This window comes from Camelus bactrianus, chromosome 10 (genome assembly GCF_048773025.1).
Source record: "Camelus bactrianus isolate YW-2024 breed Bactrian camel chromosome 10, ASM4877302v1, whole genome shotgun sequence".
NCBI lineage: Eukaryota > Metazoa > Chordata > Mammalia > Artiodactyla > Camelidae > Camelus > Camelus bactrianus.
This window is the reverse complement of record NC_133548.1, coordinates 64,182,319-64,205,000: the sequence shown is the minus strand read 5'-3', so window position 1 is coordinate 64,205,000 and position 22,682 is coordinate 64,182,319. Positions and strand designations below refer to the sequence as shown.

The window sequence follows — 22,682 nt, the reverse complement described above, 5'->3', positions numbered from 1 at the left end:
TCCTATGACATCTGTCTTTCTCCGACTTAACTTCACTTTGTATGATAATATCTAGGTCCATCCACGTTGCTGCCAATGGCATTATTGCATTCTCAAAGGGCTAGCCTTGAGAGTGGTCATGTGCTTAAGAAAACCTGGAGGCTTCCCTGGTCCTGGACACAACAGGTCCCACTGGCCTGCTGCTCTGCTGAATAGCACCAAACTCCACCCCACTCTTGGTAACAAATGGTCTCCTGGGGGCCCCGGGTCAAAACAAACAGGCTTCCTGGTCAGGGCAACATAGAGATGTGTACACTGTTCCCCCAGAGAGATCCCTGCAGCACAGAGCCACGTCCTCCAAGAAGCAGGAAGCCGCTGGGCTCCAGGGAAGGGCCACTCAGCCCTATTTTTCCCTCTCCCCCTCCCTCTCCCAACAGCCCAGAGGCTGGGGTGAGAAGAGGGAGAGCTGGCTGGGGAAAAGGGAAGCATGAGGTGCAGGGGTGTCCCCTTTCCTCAATGTCTTCCTGCAAAGCTGGGCAGGAGAGTGACTGTTCCAATTGTACAATACAGCCCCCACTCAGAAGAGTGCCAGCACTCCAGAACACTAGCCTGCAGAAAATGCGGTAAGCACAATCAAGTGTCTGTTCACTTATCTTAACGAGCTGGCAGTTCATAAAGTCTCCTTGCCAGGGTTAGTTCCAGGTGCCCATTCGTAATGCAATGCAACTCCATTCAGTTTTTCTGCAGCAGTGCTTCTCAAAATAATAATGTGCAGATTGCTTAGATACATTGTTAAAATCAAGATTCAGTCAGTGGGTGGGGCCTGAGATTCTGCTTCTGCAACAAGCTCCCAGGTGATGTGGGTGCTGCTGGTCCCTGGACCACACTTTGAGCAGCATGGGTCTTTGTCTAGGTGCTTTACACACGTCGTCCCATTTTATATGAGGTACATCCTGTTGTTATCCTCTGTCTAACGGAAAAGGAAATGGAAGCTCAGAGAAATTAGTATCTCACATCTAAGCAGCAGAAATGGGATTCAAATGAACCCAGCTGTGCCTGCCTTTAAGTCCACTCTGTGTTCCTTCTGCCTCATCACTCTGCCTGTCAAAATGCCACAGTCTGGCAAGGATGCTTTTGTGGAACTAAGTTGCCAGCCCGTCATCAGGGAGCCCCTGAACCACCAAGAAGGTGTACACCACCACCTCTACCTCCTTCCAGAACCCATCAGGCAAGAGACTGTGGCAACTCTTTGGGAACTGCATGTGTGCCTCTGCCTGGGACCTCAGAGGGCCCGGTCTGTTTTTGTGACACGTGGACACCAGTTACAATAATGACGGGAACAGCAGTGCAGACAGCACAGCAACTCTCCTGCAGCCGGGTCCTCAGGCTCCCAGGCCTGGTTGAGACAAGCCAAATCCTAGGGGTACAGACCCCAGAGAAATGCCTGCCTGGCTGGATGTTCCAAATCGATGTCTGCCAGGGAGGTTTCCATCTGAGCTGAACACGGTCAGACCCCCCCTACCATGCCTGTCTAAGCACCGCCCCCTAGGCTTTCTAACTGGGGAGGGGAGCTAAGTGTCCTTGGGAGGGTCTTTGATGATCCCAGCTGCTGTCCACACACGTCCTCTTTGAAGTGCATTTCCTCGGAGGCCAGGGGCTGCAGAAGCAACCCATGGGGGGACTTCAAACAGGGACTCTGGCTGGGCGCCTTTGATCCCTCCCAACTCTGGGCTCATACTGGAAGCTCTTATCTTCTTTGGTGTGAAACAAGCAGGCTCCTCTGGGGTTCTGTGCTGAGGAAAACAGGCTCTTGGCTCCATAGATAAACAAAACACATTGACCCAGGGAAATGCATCAAAGAAGGGCCAGGCCCCTGGGGCTGCAAAGAGCAGGGACAAGAGCGGAGGACGTGCGTCTGGTAGTGCTGCCTGCGCAGTGGCCGGCTCTACGCCTCCTCTCCAGACTCAGCAAGTCCGCCAACCAGCCCGCCCTCACCCCAGGAACCTGTTCATGGCCAAGACCATGTCTGCAGAACTCTCCTTGACATTCTGTCTGTGCAACAACAATCCAACAAAACCACCGCCACCTACCTCTTATGCTCGAGGGCACTGCTTCCAAAGTGCTTTCTCTCCATTATCTCATTTTGCCCTTGCCAAGACCCCATGGGGTACAGCAGGGCAGACACCTCCAGACACCACCCTGCTTTTCTAGACACAGAAGCAGAGATGGAACAGTCCTAACCACTGGTCTGGGGGATAGCCAAGTTCAGAGGCCCAACGTCTCGGGGATTTCCCCGTTAGAATATTTTATATTGCAAGAGTCACCTCAACTTTCAACAGTAACGATAATAATTATGATGTGAATCAACCCACGGTTAACAGACTCTGGCGGGGTGGCCTTTGCTTCTGCCACCAAAGTATGTTTGATTATCCTTCCCCACTCCACAGGTGAGCCAGCCGAGACTTGGAGACAGTCAAGGACACTTCCACCTCCACAAGAGTGTCCAAACTCCTTTGGCCAAATGAGGTGCCTCTCAATGTTTGTGTGGCTCCTGCTTTTCAGAGCCTGGCCTGGGGAGGGGTGGGGCTCACCTGGGAAGGGGTGGGGCTTGTCTGTTGAGGGTGAGGCTTTTCTGAGAGGCGGGGCCTGCCGGGGGGTGGAGCTCACCCAGGGAGGGGCGGGGCTTCCCTGGGGAGGGGTGGGTCTCACCCGGGCATGGGCGGGGCTTGCCTGACTTAGGTAGGACTCACCTATGCTCCCCTTCCAGGTCTTCTCCTCCTTCCTCTCCTCAGCTAGCTGGCTGCTGGTGAGCGAGGTCTGGCGGGAGTGCGTCCCGGTGGCTGCAGCGATGGACGGGACGGAGCGAGCAGGCCGCAGGCTGGAGGAGTCCGTCTTCCCGGCGTCTTTACGGGATCGCTGCTGGAGGACCTTAATCATGGCGTCCTTCTCTATGATTTTGGCATGCAGATTTTTAATACTGTGTAACAAAAACAAAACAGTCACGATCCAACGCCATTTGGCTAGAATAACTTGAACATTTCTCTCAGGTTGCCCAGGGACTTCAGTTATAACTGAGGGAGGGAGAGTTAAGCGTCTTCAAACAGTTACCATCTCCATATTGTCTGAGATGGATCTTCTGTAGTAGATTAAAAGGGTGCACCTTCTCCGGCTCCTCAGGTGACTCTGGGACGTCCTGGGACCCCAAGGACATAGTCTGAATGACTGGGGCCCCCAGCAAGGGCCTCCTGGACCCACGTGTGTAGGACCCTGGCAGAGGGGGCGGGAGGAGCAGCAGGGAGCACAAACTCAAGCCTCACAACCGGGGAGCTGCCCACCAGAGTCAATCTACCTATTTTCTGAGGAAAAAAAGACTACAGGTTTTCTGGGAGAAGCTGCTGCTCTCCCCAGAAGGCCGACACTCGAGTTCTTTTCTCTGTTCTCCAACAGTAACTCACTGGGCCCATTTTCTGACCTATTCTCCTATCTGCCAAGTGAGAAGCTCAGGTTCCCAGGGCTCCCCGGCAGGGAGGGGGTGGGTGGCAGGCTAGCTCTGCCAGATCACAGAACCTGCTGGATGTCGTGTTTAGTCCATGGGAAGAAAGCATTAGCTACGTGAGTTCTTTATTTCTGGCCGGAATATATAAATCCTGGGTCAAAAGCCCTGAGACTCTGGAATATGACATTTCTCCTGTCCAGCTGGTAACGTCTAGAAGGCTGCAGACAGACACCCAGAAAAAGCATGTGCATCTGAATTCTTGCCATTAATGAGCCTCCACATTAAAACCTGCCTCTGACATGAAAGCAGCCCCCAGAGACCTCAGGCTCCACCCCACTGCTGAGTGGGTGCCTTCCCTTCTCTCTGGGGCAGGAAAGGGGTAGGAGAGGGGAGCTTGAAGCTGTCCAGAAAAGGAAGGGGCTGGGGCGTGCGTGCCAACATTCGGCTGGCGGCCCCACTAGGGTCTTGAGGTGAGCGGCCGGAGTGGAGCCTGGTGGCCAGGCACACAGCTGTCCCTTACGTGTACTCCATGTCCTGACACCTCCTGGTGGCCTGCACCACCTCCTCCTCCTCCTGCCAGATGTGGGCCTCCAGTGAGCTCTCGCCGTAGCTGCCGTTCCTCGAGTGGTTGATGATCGTGGTGTCCCTGGTGATACAGAAAATGATGCAAAGCCTCACGGGGAAGGAGGGGTCCGGGGACGCCACACCAAAAATCGGTCTCCACAAACTCCTTCACCCCTTTCCCTCTCCTAAATCCTGGCCAGTTCTCTCCCTAAATTGATAAAACTCAGACAGTATCTAAGGAAAACAGAATCCTCCAAATCCAAATTCCCTGCCCCTTTTACTAACGACATTGTATATAGCAAACCATGTGGCACGTTCTGAATACCGACACTGAACTCTTACAGGTTTAATCTACCGACATGTGGATACTGACACTAGCATGTCTGTTAGTATTTCTTTGCTGTACTCCTTCATATTCACTTCTCCTTTTTCACGTTCTCAATCAGAGTTAAAGTGTTGTTTCTGTTTCTCACCCAGACAGCAACTATTTCAGCATTTTACAGTAAATGGGGACTCAGGAAATCCTTGAAACAGACTATCCTCCTGGACAGCAAGGCTCCTCCGACTGAGGTTCCCTTCACGCTTGCATTCAAGCTCACTTCTTTATGAGCCCCTGCCTAAGATTCAGGTCCGTTCAGTGTGACAACCATGCTGGGTAGCAGGGCAGAGAGGTGACAAAGACACACACACTCTGCCCTTGGGAAGTCGAGCTGAAGGCGTGGACTGAGAGGAGGGACAGAGACACGGAGGATGCAAAGCAGTGTATCCAGAAGCGGATGTCTGAAGGCAACTGGTCAGAGGTAACTGTTCTGCCAGCCACTAGTTTTGTCCACTTAATTACTCCTCCTTAACGATGATGGGTAAAATAAGATGATGGCACCATCTAAGTGCCCTAAGCATATCTTAGGCTGAAAGGTACAATAATGTCTCTGATCAGTGAATCTTCAACTAGTAAGACACAATCCAGCCAAGTATTTCACATCTCTTTAACTTCAGATGTCAATGTTACAATCATATTGAAAATCTTACAGCTCTTTTCTACCAGAACACCCATAAACAGCAAAGGAGTGGCTGTTTTTTCATTTTTTTTTAACAACGGCTGCCCATGAACGAGCATTTCCTTCATGCCAGGGCCTGGGTGAAGTACGCTACCCCTGGTATCTCATTCAGTTCTCTCAGGAGCTTGTGCCGTAGGAATTATTATCCTCATTTTACAGATGAACCAGTGGGTGACTTTGCAAGAACACCAGGTAAGTGGAGGTGGAAATGGATTCAAATCCAGATATCTCTGACTCCGATGCCCACTCCCTTAACCCTCCCTCTCTGCTCCCGAAGTCTCCTGTGTCTTTGTGAAGAAGATCTCAGGAAAGGTACGTGAAGATAAAATAAACCAACAAAGAGGGCACACGTGAGAATGAGAGGCTAAGGGCAAACTGTGACTGAAAACAAACCGCAAAGCCAAATAACATCGAAAGCCAGCAAAATGCTTTAAACAAAACTGACAAAATTATACACTCACTCCATGGTGAGCAAAAATCATCAACACAGGAATCAGTGGCCAGAAATATTTTCAGACGATTTACTTTTGGAGAATTTACACAGAGCTGGAGACAAATGTAAAAATTCACGTTTGTACTGCCCAGGACGGCGGGTACAACGAGATGAAAACAACCTAGAAGGTAAATACACACAACTCTCCAAAAAAATACTACCTTGCTGTGAAATACGTAAAAGGTTTCCAAACCTTTACCCATACGGAACAGGCCCAACCTCGCACGCTTCTGATCCATGGTGGCACCAAGATGGCAAAATCAGCTGGTAGACAAAAATCACACCACCCGTTAACATGAAGCCTGCAGCAGTAGCTGAAAAGCCCCCAAACTAATGGCTGGAAATACTCGTTTTTACCAATTCTTACGTAGCCCATTTGGCATCAAGACAATAAGAGCTCTGAATTTTGACCTCTCTCCAAAATTCTTCATTTTCCTTTTCTCCCTTTGTATCAACAGAAGAGCAACGCTGACATTACAGTGGTTTTCTTGGAAAGAACATGAAGTCAGAGCTAAAAACCTGACCTCCTCTGAGCTGATTTTTCCTGAGACTGAGGGAAGCAGTGGTCCATAAGGGGGAGGGGAGTTTCCCTGGAACTGTTAGGTGCTCAATAAATATATATGGAAGCAAAGAAGGGGGGCAGGGAGAGATGGTGGAAAGGGTCCCCATCCATCCATCCAAGACTTCAAACAAGGCTGAAGAGGAGAGCAAAGGGGACAGGTAAATCCCACAGGACTATTCTTTGCTCAAAGGATGATGGACAAGGCAGGGCCTAGCATGGTGTGAGTGGGGCTGGCTGTGTGTGGACTGGGTCTGGTTCTACTCATCTCTCCCACAATTCCCCACCATCCCCAGCCTTGTCCTGTGTCCACCTAGGGGTCATATGCCTCAGACCTGCTCATTCCCCCACTTCTGATTTTACATTCCAGTCTCACGCATCCTCAGGATCCCAAACATGCATCTCATCTGATAAATCAGTTAAAAGCTGAGACAACCAGGACATATAAAGGCCCTGGGTCATGCTTCCAAGGTAATGCATTGACCCTATGATTGGGGCATTAGTGTCCTCAGCCAGGGGAATGTGGTCTGGCTTCTTGCTCAGAACCAGCCAAGAATTATCATTTCCATTTCAGAAATTTTCAAATCCATTTCTGAATAAAGGAAGTGACACTCGGAAAGGCTTGTGCGGACACCCCTAGTCGGCCACAGGAGGAGAGGCCTTGAACGTGGACGCCCTGCCTCCCTCTGTTTTCTCCATCAAAAATCACACGGAAAGACAATTCCCAGGGCAATCGTTGACAGTGATGCCTTAGACTAAGCTGGCAAAGAAGGCCGGCTCCCTCCGTGTACCTTTATGATGGTCTATTCTCTTCCTCAGGAGAGAGAGGTGATTTAGGTTTTGCCTTAGATACCAAAAAGCTGAAAATAAAAACATCTCAATCATGGAAAAATCAAGACACGCCTCCAAGGGCTTCACCATTCTCACCCATCCAAAGCAAGGACCGAACTGGAGGCTGCAACCTCCTCCACCGCTCCAGCCATGCCCACCTCCACCCCCGAAGGCTCGCTCAGAGGGGACGCTGTGGGCCGGCTTCCCTCACAGCACAGAGCCCTAGGAAAGGATCCCCAAATGGTGACTTTCCGCTAGAGTCTCCAAGTCTCTCTAGGTGCACGTGTGCCCCCAGGGGAGGCACTCATGCCTGTGTGGGTGGCACTGGTCTCTCTCAGAGTTCCTGGGGGTGACACCTGAGCATTCAGCTAATGATTCTTTTTTATTTAAGTAACAAACATGAAAGCCCACACAGAGCTTATAAAGTATCACCCCTGCACCCCAACAGGCCTTCTCTTCCACCCTAAGGAAGAAATCACACAGCCAGTAGAAGTGGGGGACTGACTAAATGACCGGGCTGCGTCCTCAGTGTTTACGCCTCCATCCTGGTTCTGGTCCCACCACCCCAAAGGGGACAACAAGAGCTCTAATTAAGTCCAGTTTTATGGATGTTCCTTCAAAGTTTGAGGCTCTCCTCCAAATATACTGACTCAAAATTTCAGTAAATTCTGAGCAACCTGGAATTCAACACCTGGTATCACTTACGGGCAAAAAGCAGGGCGGGGAGAGCCCCGACCGGCAGAACGCACAGCCACTCAAAGTCAGTGCAGCAGGAGTGCACGCAGGCGAGGTCCAGCTGTTGAGGGGAACTACCCGCTCATTCAGACGTGGGAAGAACTTAACAGAATTATTTTGTGGACTATTGGGCATTTTGAACCAATTCTTAAAGAAAGAATAAGGCTGTGCGCCTACAACAAAGGAAATAAAGCAACAGAAGTAATAATTGACAGCTGCAGATAACAATCTCAAAACAAGTGAAATCAGGCATTAAGTCAGACGAGTTCCAACTGGACACATGGTCCCACCACTTACTACCAGTGTGATCTGGAAGGAACCACTGCGTCTCTCTAAGCCTCATTTCTTCACCTGCAAAATGAGGATAATAACAATTCCCACTCTCAGGGCTGGTAAGAGGATTACATCTTCTTCTTGTCTGGACCATGAAACGAACCCACTGTTAAAAAGAGCATAAAGTATACGTTCCCGGCATCATTCTTTTAATTTTATTCTTTATTGAAGTGTAGCTGATTTACAATGTCCAGCATCCTTCTTAAAGACCACATAGCAGTCCTTACTACTGTGTGGATGTACTTTGTACTTTAAATTATTGAATGACTCCCTCTTGTTGGGCTCTAAGCTATTTTAAGTGTATTGATGTTTTCAACCACACTGGCATGAACATCCTTGGACTTTAGTCTTCAGGCACTTATACAGTGATTTCCTTAAGATAGATGTTGAGAACTAGAATTTGGGAACCAAAGGAGAGGTACAGATTGCCAAAATCCTCCCCTAGAAATGCTACACCATCTCTTCTCAAGTGAGCACTACAGCCACTTTAAAATTATTTTTAACTGCTCTCACTCCCTGGGATGCAGCCCTGAACCCCTCTTTTTTTTCCAGCTGTGCTTTTCTGAGCAGCAGATTCCCACCCGGTCTCACCTCTCGGCCGCCGCAGTGGCTGCCGCGTTCATGGCGAAGTGGCGGATGGTGCTCTCCTCCACGTACTTCTGTTCCCACTTGGTCATGTCGGCCTCCAGTGCCAGGATCCGCTCTTCCTTCTCCCTCACAAGTTCCATGAGGGCCGGGGCATTGTATTCTGGCAGGCTGGCTGGCTGGCCATTTCCGTGTTTCTGGAGAAGCAAAGATGTCACATCTCGATACTGAGTTGGGGCTGTAAAGTCGACCACGTAAACCACGTCCATAGAGTTACCCACATGGAGCACGCACGGTCCAGCCAGATCCTGCAGCACATTCACACGCACATCATCACTCGTGCTCTCTCTCCAGCATCGATGACCTGAGTGGAGTGGATCCTCACACCATTACCCTCACCTCCCCAGTTCCTCTATCTCAGTTAATTCTCCTGGAACTCTACAAAACAGACAGCATTACCCTGATTTTACAGAAGAGAAAACTGAGCGGCTAAGAGGCTGAATGGACTGTTCTATGTCTCTACGCTGATCAGGAGCAGAGTCAGGATTCAAACCCGGGTCTGTCTGCCTCCATCCAGCTCTGCATGACAGGAAGTGGCTTGCCCTACGTCTTGCAGTTGATTTATACCAAGAGCAAGAACAGGAACGAAGTCTTAGTCTCGGCCTCCTGGTCCAGGATACATTTTCCCCAGAGGTCAAGGAAGTGACTCAGCAGTTCGTTGCCCCTGAGGCTGGGAGACAGACCGTGAAGGCACAGGAAGTGGGAGTGAGATGCCTTACGGGGCATGCTTCCTGGCCACACCGCTCTCCTTTGGGAAACAGAAAGCAACACCTGCCCCACGTGGAAGGCTGGCAATCAAGCAGGGTAATAAACATGAAAGCACTTAATAAACATTAAAGGGCTAAACAAAGCAAAGTGCTATCAGAAAACCTCCAACGTAAGCGCAGCCCGTTCTCCAGCCCTTTCCCTCCGTCCACGTGAGTAAGAGTGGGCAGCGGGCGTTTCCTCCGGTCTGCTCCTGAGCTGAGGATGTTCACTTTTCAGGTCGTCTCCCTTCTAACTCAGGGATCCTATCTCGTCTAAGCAGATGGCTTAGAGTGACAAGGGGGTTTTGAGGATGCTTGGCTTCCGTCCAGCCGTGGAGATGGGTCATCCCGGGGACTCAGGATTCGGAGACCAGTCGGGCCTGAGCCACTCAAGGGGAGACCGATTTCATTGCAGCTCTTCTCTGTCCTGGGACATACATCCCCTCATTCTTCCCAGTGATGGCAAGCTTTAACACGCAGAGTTGTTCGTGAGGTGAGAGGTACCTTTCACCCAGAACCACAAAAATGACCAGGAGCAACAGATGGGCGTCTGGGCTGCACTGCTGGAACCCAACCCCATCAGACAGAAGACAACAAACAGGCCTACGGGCTTTTTGTAAACCATATGCTTCTATTTGATTCTTGAAAGCTACAAATACAAATTATTCTGGGATCCAGTGGTAGCTTGCCAGTGATGGCATTTAAGCAAGAATAGAGCGGAGGGCACATATGTGTCTGCATCAGTGTGCACAGGACGTCATCCACCCCATCTAGCTGGGCACCCAGCCTCAGGGCAGGAGGACCAACAAACCAGTCCATCAAGATGAGAAACTTCCATTTTTAGAATCTTTCCAAGAAAAAGATCCCACATCCTTACTTAGCTGCCATCTATGCCTGTCAGTTTCTACCCAAATCCCTTGTGTTGCCATCTCAGCTGGTGACCTAACTCAGGTCCTTAAGAGCTATTTTAAGTAAATGCATGAATTTCAACACTCAAGCGTACAAAGATGGCTCAGTCTAATGGGGAAGCATGTTGGCCAGAAAACCAGATTAAGGGTAAGGCAGGTCAGCTTCCACTGCCCATTCAGCTAGTCCGCAAATATTTCCTGAGTGTGTACCATGTGCCGGGGATATCACAGTGAACAAGGTAGATAAAATTTTTGCCCTCAAAGTGTTCATCTGGGAGAAATGCGCTGATTAGCTACATGACCTTGGGCTGGTCTCTTAACTGCCCTGGGCCTCATTTTGCTTTTCAAGAACATTCCCCTACTTCTCTCTGCTATGTCATAAAACTATTGCAGAAGTAAGATACGGCAATTACTTTGAGCTTTTCAGGAAAGAGAAGACTGTGACTTCTTAAAAATGTCCATTTCTCTTGCCCCTCTACTGTTATTTCTCTTTCACCTCTCCCCAGCTTCTAATGATGCTTAAGTACCACTTCACTGCCCACGGTGGAGGGAGCTTGCTTCTACTAACAGAGCCTGTTCACTGAGAGCTGCCCTTCCCAGCTAGTCCCAGGGTCCTGACTTACCTTTCCCCTCCCCTCCATCTCAATCGAACTGTCACCTTTTTTTTCAGTGGGATTGGAAAAACTGGAGTAAGGGAGGAACCTGGGTACCAAAGATGCCTCTTGTCTGGAAATGACTCTGAAGGTAATGATAACAGCAATGACAGTTCCTCCTTCATTAACTAAGTGTCAGGTGCTGTGTAAGCACTCTGTGAAGATTTTCTTACTTGGGTTCCAAGTATAAAGTAAGTATAATTTATGTGCCCCATTTTAGAGACAAGGAAGTGAAGGCCCCGAAAGATCTCTCTTTTAGTAGGAGGGGAAGGCAGGATCCCAACCCTGGAGCCCATGCTCTGAATCAGTTCACGATTCCATGCCACGCTGCCCGCCTCCAGTCTACCCACCCTTCTGGAAGGTTCCAGGGCACTTTGTTCCAGTTACCGGGAGTAACTGGAGGCCACCTGGGGGTTCTGTGGTGTCAGGGGGCCGGGTGGAGAGGCTCAGGTGCGTCCTGGTGTCGGTTGAAGGGCAGAGCCCTGTGTGTGGTGTTGATTTGTAAGTGCTCGAAGCTGCTCTCTCAACGGTCCCTTCACAATGATTCTCTATGGGAAGAGGCGGGCAGTGCGGGCTTACTGCTCTGTTGTGGGGAAGATGACCAGGGGCTTTATTTATTTAGTGACCTCAGTGTGCCTTCTAAATTAGGAGTCAGGTAAGTGCTTTGGTGACACGGGGGTGTGCAGTGGGCTGCCCACATCCAGGGCAGGCAGATGCGTGAGCTACTCAGAGTGAACAAAGAGGAAGCTGATCAGAGAGGCCAGGTTTCTCGGGTGACCCCACACTCTAGAGGGGACACTGGCCATCTCTGCTGGAGGCTGGCAGAGCTGGGCTCAACACACTTGTCCTGGGCTCCAGGCAGAAGCTGGACCAACCTATAGTATCTGCCATGTGAACTACAAAAAACTTCAGGTGTTTCAGAGGCTTTCTCTGTAGTAACATTTCTGGTTATGTACGTTCACTGGTCAAATGAGAAAATGAAGTATTAAAGGAAAAAATTAAAAAATAATACTCATCTTTTTAATGAGTAGGCAAAAGCAGGGAAATTCCCAAGTGCCTTTCATAACATAGGAGACAGATTAACATACTCATTAAAAAAATTGTAATATTAATTTAAAGAGATGCTGGGCAGCCAAGTCCTGTTTAAAGACTGTCTCGCCTCTCTCTGGTCTCATGTCAGGCACACACAGTTGGGGATCTGCTATCAGCTCCAGAAGACAAGTCCCAAATGCGAGCCCCGTGATTTCCCAGGACAGCCCCGTTTCTGAACCTTCTGTCCTCCACAGGTAGCCTCAGTCTGACGGCAGCTTTTATGCACAGAGGGAACGTTGTGTTTGCTGACCTGAGGAAACAACGGGTCTGAGTGTGCACATGGGAACGGTCCTCTGTGGCAATAGAGGTATTTTTCAAATAGTGCTGACCTCACATTTCTTCTTCTTTTTTTTTTGATCCCTAAATGACCTCTTTTTTTTATTATTGAAATAGTCAGTTTACAATGTTGTGTCAATTTCTGGTGTACAGCATAATGTTTTAGTCATACATATACATACATATATTCCTTTTCATATTCTTTTTCATTATAGGTTACCACAAAATATTGGATATAGTTCCCTGTGCTGTACAGAAGAAACTTGTTGTTTATCTATTTTATATATATGTAGTTAGTATCTGCAAATCTCAAACTCCCCATTTATCCCTTCCCACCCTCTTCCCACCCCTGGTAACCATAAGTTTGTTTTCTATGTCTGTGAGTCTGTTTCTGTTTTGTAAATAAGTTTATTTGTAAAAAAAAAAAAAAAGTTTATTTGTGTCTTTTTGTTTTAGATTCTACATATGAGTGGTATCGTATGTTATTTCTCTTTCTCTTTCTGGCTTATTTCTTGATATACAACATGGATAATGGAGCTGAGTCTGGTTTCTTTCTTTCCTTTTTTTTTTTTAACAGAGATACTAGGGATTGAACCCAGGACCTCATGCATGCTAAGCATGTGCTCTACCACTGAGCTACATCCCCACCCCCATCCTCTTTTTCTTTTTTTTCAAAGAAAAAGACGTTTAATCTTGCAAAGCCAAATGTTTTCAGTAACGTACAGGAAGTAATTCTTGTACGTTTTGGGTAAGAAAGTAAATTGGTACACTTACTTTGCAGGGTGACTTGGCAATCTCTAGTAATGTTTAGGATATGCATTCGTTATCCAGCAATCCCATTTTTAGGTATATCCTCTTGGGAAACCATCCCATTCTTTAGCAAGGAGGCATGTAAAAAGGCAGCTCATTAGCGTGTTGTCTGTAACAGCAACACCACTGGCAAAACTCCCAAGAGCAATCAGTTGGGGGAGGCTACACAGACGATGGCATAGTTTGGAATACATACAGTAGCTAAAATGAACGAAAAGTCCGGTTTCATAGCACTCAAAAGAGAAGAGCCAAGGATGAGAAATCTAACTGTAGGGTGTGGGTGGCACGGGAACTGGAAAAGAACATCCTTTTTTCCTCTACGTACTGAGATGTGCCCATTCTGTCAGCCAAACACTCCTAAATACCCACTGGGTGCCAGCACAGTACCAGACACCAGAGAGCCTGCTCTCCAGAGGGGAAGCTTAAGATTGCAATAACTGAGCAAGAGACCAGCTGAAGGCTGGCCCTGAGGTGGCCGAGGTTGGAAGGACCAGAAGTCCAGGGACAGACTCACTTTCCCCTGTGAGCTAGCAACTAAGCCAGGATGGGGGCCAGTGGGCTCCTTAGTTTACTGGGCAACCTTGCCAACACCTCCATCTCCAGCCACGGACACACCCCCGGAAGGACCAGAGTGCACTGCCATGAGGAAGGGCTGAGCAGATGCTGTCAAGTGTTTTCAAGTATTTCAATCACAACGACTGTGCCCTATCTGCTAGATAATCCCATGGCACCCTGTCTTATGGTTCCTGGGTTTCAAGCTCAGAGCACACCCTTCACCAGCTGCACAGAGGGCTTTACCCACCACGCTGACTGATGACAACGGCAGGAGCCCCTGCCAGCCCATAACGGAGCCTGGTCCAGCTATAGGACTTTTCCCCGCACCGAGGCCCAGGCGGACCCTGTGCTAGGGTAGTGAGGACTTTCAAGGGAGAGTCCTCACTCCTTCCTGTCCATTACCTCTGAACACTCACTGATGATCATGTCCTACTAATTTCACCCCTTTTCTAGTCCCCCATGGATTCCCACTGTCACTACATCCTAGATGACGCTAAAAGCCTTCAGTGTGGCCTCCCTGACTTTGACATCTGTCCCTCCAGCCTCCTCCTCTGACACCATCAGAGGGCTCTTCCCTTGATCCCATAGGGGAAAAAAAAATCCAGTCTCTCAACCTAACAAATGCCCTCCACCAGCTGGCCGTTGCCTCCTCGCCAGATGCCTCATGCAGCATGCTCCCCCAGGTGACTGCACCCAGCGGTCCTGGACTCGCCATCCGTCTCACACCTCTCTCCTCCACGCATGCTCCTACTCTCCCTCTAACGCTCTTCCCCCAGGAGCCCCAACGAACTCATCTTTCCAAGTCCAACTCAAACATCCTCTCTGAAGTCATCGAAAGCTGCATTCCCCTCTGCCCAGCCCCCAGTGGTCACTGTAGCCTCTGTCCGGACATCTGTCTCCCCAGTGAGTGGACTGCCTGGCTCCTCCACTGGCCACTGTGCTGGATCACTAAGGACAGAAAATTCTCCTTTCCCCTTGACTTCTCAGTGCCGCGTGCAGAGCCCGGCCCGCAGCAGGCGCTCTGCTCCGGACCACTGGCTGAATGCACGTGTCAGACTCGGCTGGCCGGCCTCAGCCCTGCCCCTCACCTGCTGGGTCCTCAGCGCGTCCAGCTCCCTCTCCAGCCAGGTGCGAAGCCTCCGCTCCATCTGCTCCCGCTTCTCGCATGCCGACTGCAGCTGGGTCAGCGCCTGCTGCAGCTTCTCCACTTTCTCCACGTACGCCTGCTTCTCTCGCAGCTGAGCACAGAGGACAGCAAAAACGAACACAGCATTCAGACAGTGATTCTCAAAGCTGGGCTGGCGGGGGGGGGGGGGCGGTCAGGATACCAGGAGATCCTACTTAAACTACAAGTGCATGCACCTTCCCCACTCGCACCCCTCAGGTGTGCTGGGACAGGAAAGATTTAGACGAAGGCCACCAGTTACCCCTCCAACAGCTGGGATGGTAGGAACTGAAGACCCTTACAAGACACCTGCTTTCAGTCATTTATACAGCTCTGAGCTCAGTCCTTGGTTATCACTTAACAATTATGCCATCTGTAGGCACTGGAAATGAGGTTAATAAAGAACTTTTTAATATTATGAGGAAACGTTTATTCTATAATATTAACTGAAAAATCCAGAATCAAAACGTATACAGAACATTATTACAACTATGTCTCCCTATCTATTATCTATGTATGAAAAAAGACATAAAAGTGTTAACTGTGTTTATCTGTAGGGCAGAATAATAATTTCTTATCTTCTTTACTCACTTCTTAATTTTTTTAATTTTCTGTACTATCAATTAGTAGAACTGTGTCTATATGGATTTACGCACGTGTGCCCATCTGTGTATGTGTGGGTAAGCAGAAAAACTTCTCATTGTACTAATCTTTGTGGACTAACTTTCTCCTAAAGATTTCAGAGCCCTTTGTAGATGAGTAGTTGACAGCCCTGCAGAGACAGGAAGGCCATAATGAACACTCAAACCACACAGTAACTGAGGAGAGGCAGATTAAGGGGAAAATGATTTACATAAATGTCACGGTAGGTGTGGATTGAGAACTGTGATCAACAACTTCAAATTCTTACCCTTAAGATTTTGTTCTCTTCCAATTAGGAGTCTGCCCTGTGTTCATAAATCCCAAGCCCATTTCTAGCTCTCTGGGAATTGGCTGGTGCCAAAAGTAAGGCTGAGGCACTGACTTGATCTGGTCCTGGGCGAGAAGACATGAGATGCTATTTCCTGTCATTCTGCACCTGGGCGTGCAGATGCCTTGCAGGTGAGTCAGACCCTGAGCTCAACCCAGGACTGCACTGGCAAGTCGGAACTAAGCCCTTGCTGCAAAGCACGGACTGCTGACTTAGCAGCCAGCACCGCCATGAGCTGTGCCTGTGTCCCAACCGGAGCCAGTGAGGTAAAAACAGAGGTGCTTCTGACCTTTTGCAGGGGAGTGCAGACAGCAACTTCACAGCCTTTTCTGCACCTGCTCTGGCGATCAGTCTTCACCTGGCCCTTTCATTCACTGTACCTTTGACTGCTTGAGGACCTACTAACTGCAGGTCTCTGTGCTAGAAAAGCCTCATTGATAAAATATTTTCTGAGTACCATTCATACACTATTTACTACGTCCTAGCCTGTACACCGTTTTCTGAGTGTGTGGCAGCTAGAATATAAGTGCCATGAGATTTGTCTGTTTGGGGCAGGGTGCACAGTGTGTCCCCAATGCCTGGAACAGTCCCTGGCATCAGTTGTTACTCAAGAAATATTTGTCAGATGAATGAATTAATATTATCTCTAACCAATGACAAGACTTTTGAAGGCATAGCTCTCTCTTGTCCACCCTTGTATCAGGCTTAAGTCTAGCAAGGAGTATGTAATGATGAGGATGATCAGTAGTAACAGTAATTTTATTCCCGAATGTTTCTGAAGCAGCATCATGCCAGGCTTTGTGCTTTATATGCAGTATCTAGTAATCCTCCCGGTGACAGTAGAAGGTAAACTCTTTTGTTATATCCATTTAACAGATGAGAACACTGAGGACTGACTAGGTGAGTGACTCGCTTAAGGTCACACAGCTGACACACACATCCCAGGGTCAGGATTCTAACTCCCAGCAGTCTGTCCAAGTGCTCAGCCATCGTGGGAAGTCATGGCAAGTACTCAACACAAACTGAGTTAAGGCCCTTTAAAATAAACTTAATAAGAACAAGGAGCGATCCTGGAAGCCAGACACATGAGACATTTTGGGGAAGTCACATGCGTGCAAGCAAACAAAGATCTTACATAAATAAAATGACAAGAAAAGATCTGTAACAATGATTATAAAGGACCTGTCTTCAAGGAGTTCACAACTTATGCTTTAACAGAAATATCAAAATCATAAGACTTAAGAACGATTATTTTCCTTTGCTCTACACACGGAGATGGAGCCTTGATGAGTGATTCCCGGTTTAAGGATCGTGAGTCCCAGCCTCCCATCCTCAAAGCAGACCTCCTGTCTTTCAGGGGCTCAGATCACTTTCTGTGACAAATGTTTTCCTATTGAATGAGTCACTAGGTGACAACAAGGGACAGACTCTGGGGTTGTTGCCTGGGATCCTCATGCTAGGATAAAAATGGTACCCAGGACTTGTGGGGTTTAACAGGACAGGTCTACAGACGAGACCCTGTTGACTCCACAGCCTTGAAGTTGAAGTTTGCAGAGATACCCGAGTCACCTGGCATCAGGAGATGTTTTCTGAAGGAGCAGTTTTTTATTTTCAACAACAACAGTTGGATTAATAACAACACTGTACCCTGTGTGCCCAGCGCCAATGAAGAACTTGTGGACAATACCTGGTCCTGCCTCTCCCCGATCTTGAGTCTCACCTCTCCGCGGCGGCTCTGCTCAGCTCAGCCCCACCCCACAGAGGGTGTGCAGCGGGCTCCATCCTGCCCGTGTCTACAGTCCCAACCCCCTGGCTGGGACCTCAGGAGTGGCCGTTCTGCTTCCACAGTCAGGCTTAAAGGAAAAAAGTCTACCTCCCAAAACTTGATCAAAAGGGTTGGTTCCACCAGAAACCACTAAGTCCATAATGCCTGAGTGGCATCAACGTGGCCTGGACTCGGTGGGGGTCACTGCCTGGCGGAGCCAACTCCTGGAAACTGGAGACAGGTTTGCTGAACGCCATCCATACTCCGCCCTGTCAGAAGACTTTGCCTTCAATGCAATCAAGAGCCCAAAGACACAGCACCTGACTGTAGTTCTTTTTTTTAATTGAGTCTCTTTTCTCCAAGGACACCAAGGTCCCCAGTCCTTCCATTTATTTCCAGCCCTGGACACTGGCCAGCCAGTGGGTGGCAGGCTGGGTGAGCTCTCTGCTGAAGGCTTCTCATACTCTGCCTGGCTCTGGGGTGGAGAAGCTCTGTTTTTATTCACTTTTATTTGTGAGGTCATCGCTCCCCCAACTCTCCTCCTGGGAGTTGGCTCTGGTGAAAGTTGCTGGGTTAGGAAACGGAAACGGAGGCCCTGAGCACCCCTTCCCACCCCGCTCCACCCCAGGGGTCTCACCTCCTCTTCCAGCTTGACAACCCTGGCCTGTGCATTGCTCAGAGCCTGGTCCAGGATCTCGATGTGTCTCCGGTGGTCCTCGCTTGTGGTCCGCACCGCTGCTAACTCCATTTCCAACTTCTCCTTTTCCTTCAAGAATTCCTTGTCTAGAAGGGAAGCAGGAACAAAACAACCTCTATCAGAAGGCACTCACCCTCTGGGATCACTGCCAGTCCACATCTGGCAAGGACTGAAAATTTTAGCACGCAGAAAGTAGAGAGTTGAATGACTGTCTTTGCTCCCTCTTAAGAGTGGTGGTGTGTGAAGTAAGGCTTTTCTCAAAAATCACTGTTAACTCCAGACACACGCTAGGTCACAGTTGCTGGGATGAATGGTACACAAAGAAGCAGTGACCCGTATTCTCAGTGATTCACTTCTGTACAACATGTACTTCATGCTGCAAATTAACCTTGTACCTACGATTTTGTTTTTGGCTCACAACCTCTCCTGCTTTTTACCTCCAAAACCAGTGATGGAAAGGCAGGCAGTGCGAAGGATAATACTAACATTCTTATTCACAGGAAAAGAAACCAAGGTCCAGGAGGTTAAGTGCTCGGTGTGAGGCCGGGCAGCAGAGAGGAGCTTCAACCCAGGCCTCCAGTCTCCAGCTGGATCCTCTTTCCAGATGACCTGGCCTCACATTTTCTCTTAGCTCCGCTCAAGAGAGGGAAGGCACAGGGCTCTGGTTGTGGGAAAACCGCTTTCCTCTTGTTTGGTGACGCTGTAACTGATGGTGATCACTGTCTCTCTGCACGTGGAGAGCACAGGCTGCCTCAGACTCAGCTGCTCCCACATGGGCCTCCTACACACTCAGCTACCGTTTTACTCATGCAGGTGGGGCCGACGGTGTCATGAGATCAGAATTATTTACTGAAAGCATTTTTTCCATATCAAAAGCAATACAGGCAGACCTCGGGAAGATATCGTGGGCTCGGGTCCAGACCACCACAATAAAGCAAGCCACCCGAATTTTCTGGTTTCCTGGTGCATATAAGAGTTACGTTTACACTATATTATAAAGTCTATTAAGCATGCAATAATAGCATTATGTCTAAAGAAACACCATATATCCTTAATTAAAAACACTTGATTGCTAAAAAAAAAAAGCCAAAACAATTACAATAGTCACATCAAAGATCACTGATTACAGATCACCATGACAGACATAATAATCATAGAAAAGTTTGAAATATTGTGAGAATTACCAAAGCATAACAAGGAGCAGTTGCTGCTGGGAAAATGGTGCCAGCAGACTTGCTCAATGTAGGGTAGCCACAAACCTCCAATTTGTAAAAAATGTGGTAACTCTGAAGCAAAATAAAGCCAAGTGCAATAAAATGAGGTGTGCCTGTGTATTTTCTTTTAAAAATAACTTAGAATATTTGGATATATTGGTTATAATTTGGAAAAACTTGAATGGGCTTAATGTGTAAAATTAAGGAGTTGATTAAATAAACCATTGTAAACCCTATAAATGAATAAGATGCAGCCATTAAATTAAGTAAGAGAATGTTAGGGACATGAAAAAAAAATTTTATTATTGAAAAAAGTTGGTTATGAAACCCCACGCACACACTTCCATTTTGGTGGAAAACAGGGCATATGATTACAACAGCAGTGGCAACAAAAGTTAGAAACTGATTTCAAAAGTTAGAAATTAATTTCTGTGCCTACGCCACTCAAATGCCTCACACTAGATAATCGTCCTAGCAAACCACACTCAAACACAGAGAACCAACGTCTGGAAGCTATACGAGCCTGAGACAGTGGTCTCATTCATTCATGATTTCCTGGCATAGTCATTCATTCATTTAGCAAAGAGTTATCAAACATTAAGGACCAGCCCTATAGGCACTGAAGCAACAGAAAGAACACCTCCCTTAAGGGGCAGAAAACATGGTTTCGACTACAGGACCTAAGTATAAAGGCGACACTTCAAGGCTGCAAATACACAATGAACAATTCACAATTTTAAAGCCGGAAGGAATCAGGGAACATCACCATCCAGTCCCACCCCCTCTGTTTTCTGGGTGAGGAAAGGGAAGCCCAGGAGCGAAGGCACTTGTCCAAGGTGCCCCGCCAGCTGGGGCAGAGCCAGGGCCACAGTCTGGGTCTCCTGATGTCCCACTGCAACGCCCTTCCTGCCTGACTGCACTGCCCTGGCATTGTGAGCTCATGTCCGTGGGACAGCTTTGAACAGACGGGACGAATGAGCAGACTTGTAAAGCTAGTGGTGGCTGAGCTCCCTAGAAACCATGACACCTCCTGGAAGCAAAATGAAGCCACCAAGATCCTGAGCCAGAAGACAGCATTACTTCCGGGCTTAATATGCTCCTCTTTTTCCTTTCAGTGGCATTTCAAATGCTGCCTCTGAGACTTCCTCCTCAGTGCACAGAGGACGGGCATGCACGAGGCCTAAATAAATGGGCCAGGAGTAGCCCACGGGCTCTGGGCCCCACCATCCACAGCCCTGAGCAGACCAGAGCATTTTATGCTTTCTGTGCAAAATGATTGACCTTGGAGCACCAGCTCCCGGGGTTTGGACAACATCTGAACAGGCACGGTGCCCACTGGCCTTGTCCAGGCTCTGGAGGGCACCTAGGAGGGAGCCGCTCAGCAGGCGGGCCTGGGAATGAACCACCGGGTTTCAAAGCTTCTACTTGGCTATCAACATAGCGTCATAGTTCTTTGCTTTGTTGAGGGCACCCAAGGGAGGATCAATTTTGACCAGAAGCAATAAAATGATAGACTGCGCTCAAGACTGGAAGCCACAACCAGAGCTTGCAGTTTGCAAATCGATGACCACAGTTTTCGCTGTGTCCCAGTGACAACTATTTGGATTTCTGAATGAATGAATACCCTTCCCCTCCAACACACACACACACACACACACACACACACACACACCCCCACACCCAGCATTTGCCATTTCCTTGACAGGCAGCATCAGACTGTGGATGCAGAAGGCACTTCAGCATCAGAAAGAACTGGGCTCCAATCCTAGGTTCACCACTTTCCAGGTCCAAGGGTGGTATTTAACCCTCTTTGGGTCTCCGCTCCCTCAGCTATCAAATGAGAAAGAGAACACCTACATCACGGTGTTGTTGCAATGACTCTGTTGACGGAGATGATGCATGTAAGGTATAAAAGGACCTAAATACCTAGAACTTCGAGCCTAGGACATTGCCTGGCTCAATAAATACTGTTGAATGAATGACTCTCCACTGTGCACCAAGTTCATTGCCAACAATAAACGGCAGCACTTGTTAGCTGTTAGGTATCTGGTACCCTCGTGATCTCCTGACAGCCTCTATTATGCGGCCGCCCACCCCACCTCTGAAGCCACCACTCATCAGATGGCTGGTACTGACCAGGAACTCCTCTGGTTCCCTTCTCCATCCAAACTCCCTGAGTCTCACCGTGCACAGGACAAAGACGTGAGTCCTGGACGAAGACTCTGTTAGCTCTAGAATGCTTTGCAGGCCTCTGGAATTCATGGGTCCAAACATCTCCGTCCTGAGTTTGGTGACCTTGGACTTCAGGCTGCAGCAATATCAATTAGTATCACTCGCACTGGCTCGGCACTCCTCGTCCACTGACGGGGAGCAGTGCTCTCGATGACAAAGTTTTACAAACAATGTTCATGACACTTGTGATAACAATAACAAAATCTGCCCAGTTTTATTGACTGGGGACTGTGTTCCAGGAATGGTGACTTATATCAGCCCCTTCAATGATTCCACTTACACTATTTCCTTTCAGTTTACTCAGTAATGTAGGCACTGTTACTATTCCCATTTTCCAGTTGAGGAAAATGACACTAAGAGGGGATAAGTAACATGCCCACAGAAGTGATGCCCATCAGCGGCATCTCTCTCACGAGTGGTCACAGGCTTGGCGCAGCGCTGCCTCCCCTGCGCGAGCATGCGTAGATGAAGACGTGCAGTATAACAGAATCAGAAGGTGTGGAAGGGCTCCACGGTAACACAGCTCATTGTGGCCCAGATCTGAGTACGTCTCAGGTCCTATCATATGTCTCAAAGCACAGCAACCACACCCACATATGCATCCCTTTGCCAATGTTAACTGACTAAGCACCTAATGCGTGGAGACATCACAGAGTGCGGGGTAAAAGCATGGACCTGGAATCAAGCTTCCCAGGTTCCCACCCAGCTCCACCACTTAAGGTTTTGTGACTCGAAGTAAACGAACATCTTTGCGCTTCAGTTTCCTTGCCTTTAAGGTGAGGTTCACAACAGGACCTACTGCAAAGGGCACACAGTGATTCCCCGGTAAATGGCAACTATGACAATCTGTGGTTATTGCTGTTGTCCAAAAAGGGTGATACAGTCTCCAGCTACACGGTGAGGACA

General features: G+C 48.6%; 1 protein-coding gene across 10 annotated transcripts in view; it reads right to left on the bottom strand.

The window, feature by feature from the left end:
* Positions 1-22,682, bottom strand: part of AMOTL1 (angiomotin like 1) — a 164,264-nt gene that overhangs the window by 6,835 nt on the left and 134,747 nt on the right. For 9 of the 10 annotated variants that reach the window (XM_074372891.1, XM_074372892.1, XM_074372894.1 and 6 more), the window contains 5 exons: positions 18,271-18,416; positions 14,822-14,971; positions 8,640-8,830; positions 3,996-4,121; positions 2,730-2,956 (listed from right to left, as the gene is read on the bottom strand). In XM_074372891.1, coding sequence (XP_074228992.1) covers positions 2,730-2,956; positions 3,996-4,121; positions 8,640-8,830; positions 14,822-14,971; positions 18,271-18,416 — 840 coding nt within the window. Of the gene's footprint in view, positions 950-2,729; positions 2,957-3,995; positions 4,122-8,639; positions 8,831-14,821; positions 14,972-18,270; positions 18,417-22,682 lie in introns of all 10 variants that reach the window. The other variant, XM_074372898.1, reaches the window with a different exon arrangement.